Here is a 5,607-nt window from a genome sequence, read left to right on the forward strand (position 1 = left end):
TTTTTTTTTTTATTAAAGATCTAGTTGTATAGAAATTCAAATAAATGATCCTCTTTCGCTCAAGACTTCATAATTCCTTCTCTCCCTCTCCTTTATGATCAACTAATTTACAAATTAAGACAATAAGAAGTTGTATGAACGAAAATGGGATAATCAAGCGGATGAGTGAATGCAAAGGAGGTTTCATGTTGGATTTAAGATTGGGAACGCATCCCTGTTATCGACTGTTTCCATGGTAATAGATGAAAATTTCTTTACCCACAGAGACGGCCTCTCGATTAGTTCATGCGCGCCACCGCTATGAAACTCTGATCGAACAGTTCCCATAAGCCTGAGCAATCTCCCCTATTATCTCTGCGCGTATTGTATAGGGGCATTGGATTTAGTTTCAGGGGGCTGGCCCTGATCAGGGTTGGGCAAGTAAATTACCTTAGGTAAATTACATGGTTTTTGACCGGTCATAAAGTAGGTAAATTACCCGGGCGAGTTGTCGGCTTTTTGACCTGTCAAAAACCTATGTGGCGTCATCTATTAGCACCTTGGGGAACCGGGAGATTTTTACCGAGAATACCGCCTGTCAGAGTTACAAGGGTCAAATTCGAAAAAATCATACCCACTGAGGTTATGCCTCGCGAGGGACAATCTTCGCAAAGGTCATACCTCGCGAGGGTCAAACGTGACAATCATAACTTGCGAGCGTCAAATGATTATAAGCAACAACAAAGACCAAACGGAATAGTTTCAGATTATTTTTTCTTAATTCATGATCATTCCACCCTTGTCACTGTTCTGCCTGCAGGAGAGGTAAGTTGAAAAATCACAAGAGTTAAAATTAAGACGCAGACAAGCAGGAAAATCACAAAGGATCAAGAAACAATCACAAAGTAGGTAAATCATAAGGGTCAGTCAGGATAACCAGGCCGTGTGGCCGTGACCTAGTGACCTGTTTGACCCTTGTGAACCTACTTGCTTTTTTTGTTTAAACTTTATGACCGTTGGAGCCTTGTAATTGTACCGCCTGGCGTTCCCCGTTGACCTTCTTATTAGTTTCACCCTCCAGATTGAAGGATTGCTTCCGTTGTTTGATCCTTGCGACGTTAGACCCTAAGAAGGCATAACCCTTGCGATATTTAACCTTCGCGAGGATAACCCTCGTGTTTGTTTGATGTTAACGATTTCCGGCCGATATGCCTCTCACTTTTGACCCTTGTGACTTTTTAGTTTAGCTTCCTTGTAAAGAGCTTTCTGACACTTTTTGACATTTTTGACGCCCCAGAGGTAAATTACCGGTATTTGACAATGTCACGTCATAAACTTCCATCTGCGAGATATGCCCAACCCTGGCCCTGCTCATCTCCCCTATAATCTCTGGTAGAACACTTTACATTGGCCCTGCTGATCTCCCCTATAATCTCTGGTCTAGGTTTAATACGTCTATGGTCCGCCATGACACTTGCGAGGTGGCTGCCATGAGAGTTGATGAGAGTGCTTTATTCTTCAATTGAGAGAGAATAGGATTTTTGAAAAATTAATATTTAATATCGCTTTAAACTGCGTAATTTCTATTTATTGTGGTAGGGAAGATACGAAAATTGTATGAATCATACGGATGTTTGTAAAAAATTTGCTTGTAAATTACAAACATGCTTGAAAGGTTCGTAGAAAAGGAGTCTATAAGGAATAGAGGTTATGGGGCCAGAGGTAAGATTACGTATACAGATTTATTTTTAATACATATTTTTTTTATTAGAAAATATGTATCAGCCGGCTCGCTGTGAGGTAGTAATCGAGGAACTCAGACAGTGCTGCATCAAGTACTCGGAAAATTCGGTGGTGTGTGACGGAATTGATGTGTCCAAACCCTACGAGCACAATACGGTGGATTATGTAAGTAGACAATAAGTAGTAATTTTTGTAGCAGTTTCGAAGTTGAGGACAATTTTCAAAGTTGATGGACAATTCTCCAATAATCTGTTTCGTATTAGATATTTGACTTTGAGATGTATCAGGGAAAGTGGACATTTTCAACTTTTGTTTTTAATATTTTCCATAGAAAGTACAAGTATCCGCCTTTGTGACGAAACTGAACTCAATTCATAAATTCTTTTTTGGGTTATTAACATCGAAAAAATCTCAAGTGTTCATTTTGTCGAACCACCCCACCCTTCCTCAATAATTCAAACGTTTTTGTTTTCAGAGCATTGTATCAAATAAAATGATATTTGGAAGATTCTCAATAATCCCCTTGAAAAAACGAAATGTTGACTGGCCGTTTGTTACTCACTTTTTCTAGGTCCAAGAAAATATCTGATCTCCTTCTTTCATTTCTAGCGCATGGGTAAAAATTTAGGTAAAACTTTGCATGTGCGACTTGACGCGGATTTGAATGGAATAAATTGTTTCTACTTACTGCCAAGGAATATGATGGCAGAATTTGCATAAAAGAGTAACGAAACTTCTCAGTCAAAATCGCCAAGTCTTGTCAATAAACGAAATAGTACATTTCGACATTAGGCCGTGAGGAAATTTTTCTGGCGAATATGAGGTTACAGGACGAGCCGAAAGCGGGTTCTGTAATCATATGAGGTAGAAAAGTTTTTCACTGCCGTATATCGAACAATATTTTTCGTCAACGGGTCCGAAAACCGCGTTTTAACCGAACGCAGTGAAGCTAAAATCGCGGTTTATCGGGCTTAGTAACGAAGTTTCTAGTTTCCAATGAATATGGGCCATTCCGCCAAATATTGGCGGAAATCTGGCCTCAAAATTGTCGATACTTTTTTTTTTGGTTCTTTGTACTACTTGTGTATAGAAAAAAAGATTTCTCGACTAGGAAAGGTCCCGTCTTTTAATTGGAGGGGCTGCGCAAGGTTTAACGATTTTACGCGAAAATTGTTCAATCGAATTGAACGTTCGTAGAAATGCTTAGAAAAAAAAATCAATACATAGTTTTTGATCGGAAATTTTCGGAATTTTCCGGAAATGATATTCATTTTCTCCCCCCACCCCTCCTCCATCGTGAAAATCGAAAAAGAAACCTTTAAACGTAATTTTTGGCAAATTCGCCATTTTTTTAAAATCTAATATTCTTTTTGAAAAATTTAGAAAATTTCCGATCAAAATCATATTTGAAACTTGTTCGCTTCTATAATGCTCAAGTAAAGAAAAATAACAAACAAAAAAATGAATATTCGAAAAATGATGAATATCATAGAACGAAGAGCATATTTTATGGAAACATTCTCTATTTTCTATAATATCATCATCTTCTATGGAAATATCGTCTTCTTCCTACAATATTATTATTTTTCGAATATTCTCTTTTTTAGAATTATTTTTCTGCAGATGAGCATCATAGGAGCGAACAAGTTTCAAATATGATTTTGATCGGAAATTTTCTGAATTTTTGCGATAAAATATCAGATTTGAAAAAAAAATGGCGAATTTGCCAAAAATGACGTTTAGAGGTTTCTTTTTCGATTTTCACGATGGAGGAGGGGCGGAGGGAGAAAATGAACATCATTTTCGGAAACTTCTGAAAATTTCCGATGAAAAACTATATTTTGATTTTTTTTTTTCTTAGCATCTTTTAATACGTTTTATAAGAGCGAAAAATTTCAAGTATAAAACTCGTAATCATGCGGACGGCCTCTAATTGAGCCGCGGGACTTTTACGCGTTGAAAAATCTTCTTTTATATACATAAGAATTTAGACGAAGCAAAAAAAAAATTGTCGAAAATTTTGAGGCCAGATTTCCGCCGATATTTGGCGAAATGGCCCATATATTGAAATTTCCACCAAGCAACAAGTTTTGGAATAGTCTGAAATTTTGAATAATTTTCAGAAAATGTTCCCGAAAAATTAAAGAATAAAGTCCCAATTATCGGTAATTTCTATTTAAATCTAGTATGATTGAGACGTATGTTAACCTAACAGGCAAAAGTAGCAGAATCGAATTTTCAATATTGGTTAATTTGCAGCTTATTATGAGCTAATTTTGTATGCCTTCAAAAATTTTTTTGCTAATACCCTTTTTGAAAAAAACGTGTCTCTGCTAGCTTTTTTGTAAGTTAGCAGAAAAATTATTTAAAAAATCAATAGAATTTGATTTTCGATATCGGATAATTTAAAGCTAATTAACAGCTAATTTTCTACGTTTTCAAAAAATTTTCAGCTAACCCAGTTTTTGGAAAAACGGCGTCAATGCTAGCTTACCGCAAGTTAGCAGAAAAAATGGGGAAAAAATGAACAAACTTTCGTTTTCAATATGGGATAATTTAGAGCTCATTAGCAGCTATTTTTTTACGTTTCAAAAAATTTAAAAAAAAACAAAATTTTTTTCAAAACAAATTTTTTTCTGAATTTTTGTTTTTTGTTCACAAAACGGCGCATTTACATACTTTCGACTAAAATGTAGAAATGAACTAAATCTCATTCATAAAAGTGGCAAAAAAATCTGTTTTGACATTGGATAATTGAAAAATCATTACCAGATAATTTGTTATAATTCCAAAAGTTTTCATCTTTATGCCGTTCGGAAAACAATAGCGTTGCGGCTTATTATGAGCTAATTTTATATGCATTTGAAAATTTTTCTGCTAATTCCATTTTAAAAAAAACGTATTCATGCTAGCATGATGCGTATGCTAGGTTTTTTGTAAGTTAGCAGAATAATCATTTAAAAAATCAATAGAATTGAATTTCCGATATCGGATCATTTACAGCTAATTAAGAGCTAATTTTCTACGCATCCAAAAACATTTTCAGCTAACCCAGTTTTTGGAAAAACGGTGTTGCTACCTTACCGCAAGTTAGCAGGAAAAATAGTTAAAAATTAACAAAATTTGGTTTTCGACATGGGATAATTTACAGCTCATTAGCAACTATTTTTCACGTTTCGAAAAATTGTTGAAGAAAATTTTTTTTCTCAAAAAATAGTTTTTTTTTATAAAAAAATTTAATGTTTTTTTTTTCACAAAACTGACGCATTTATATACTATGTTGCCCAAAATGTAGGAATGACCACATTTGCAAAAGTGATAAAAAAATCCTTTTTGACATTGGATAATTGAAAAATCATTATCGGATAATTTGTTATTATTCCAAAAGTTTTCATCTTTATGCCGCTTCAGAAAACAATAGCGTTGCAGCTTATTATGAGCTAATTTTATATGCACCTAAAAATTTTTCTGCTAATGCCATTTAGAAAAAAAACGCATTCATGCTAGTTTTTTTGTAAGTTAGCAGAATAATCATTTAAAAAATCAATAGAATTGAATTTCCGATTCGGATCATTTAAAGCTGAATTAAGAGCTAATTTTCTACGTTCCAAAAAAATTTTTCAGCTAACCCAGTTTTTGCGAAAAACGGCTGTTGATGCTACCTTACCGCAATGAGCAGAAAATATTTAAATTACAATTTGCGTTTTCGACAGATAATTGGAGCTATACACATTTTTTACGTTTCTAAAAAATAGTTTTTTTTTAATAAAACAATTTCAATGTTTTTTTTCACAAAAGTAACGCATTTATATACTTTTGCCCAAAATGTAGGAATGACCACATTTGCAAAAGTGATAAAAAAATCCTTTTTGACATTGGATAATT

The 5,607-nt window shown here is 34.3% G+C and overlaps 1 protein-coding gene across 1 annotated transcript in view; it reads left to right on the forward strand.

The window, feature by feature from the left end:
• Nucleotides 1-1,451: 1,451 nt before the first annotated feature.
• The window catches only part of LOC107044419, a 34,802-nt gene continuing 30,646 nt past the window's right edge, over nucleotides 1,452-5,607 (forward strand). Inside the window, exons 1-2 of the mRNA XM_015266288.1 lie at nucleotides 1,452-1,654; nucleotides 1,751-1,887. Coding sequence (XP_015121774.1) covers nucleotides 1,597-1,654; nucleotides 1,751-1,887 — 195 coding nt within the window. The 5' untranslated portion in view covers nucleotides 1,452-1,596. The remainder of the gene's footprint in view (nucleotides 1,655-1,750; nucleotides 1,888-5,607) is intronic.

This window comes from Diachasma alloeum, unplaced genomic scaffold (assembly GCF_001412515.2).
Source record: "Diachasma alloeum isolate Michigan unplaced genomic scaffold, Dall2.0 Dall_scaffold_00730, whole genome shotgun sequence".
NCBI classification, from domain to species: Eukaryota; Metazoa; Arthropoda; class Insecta; order Hymenoptera; family Braconidae; genus Diachasma; species Diachasma alloeum.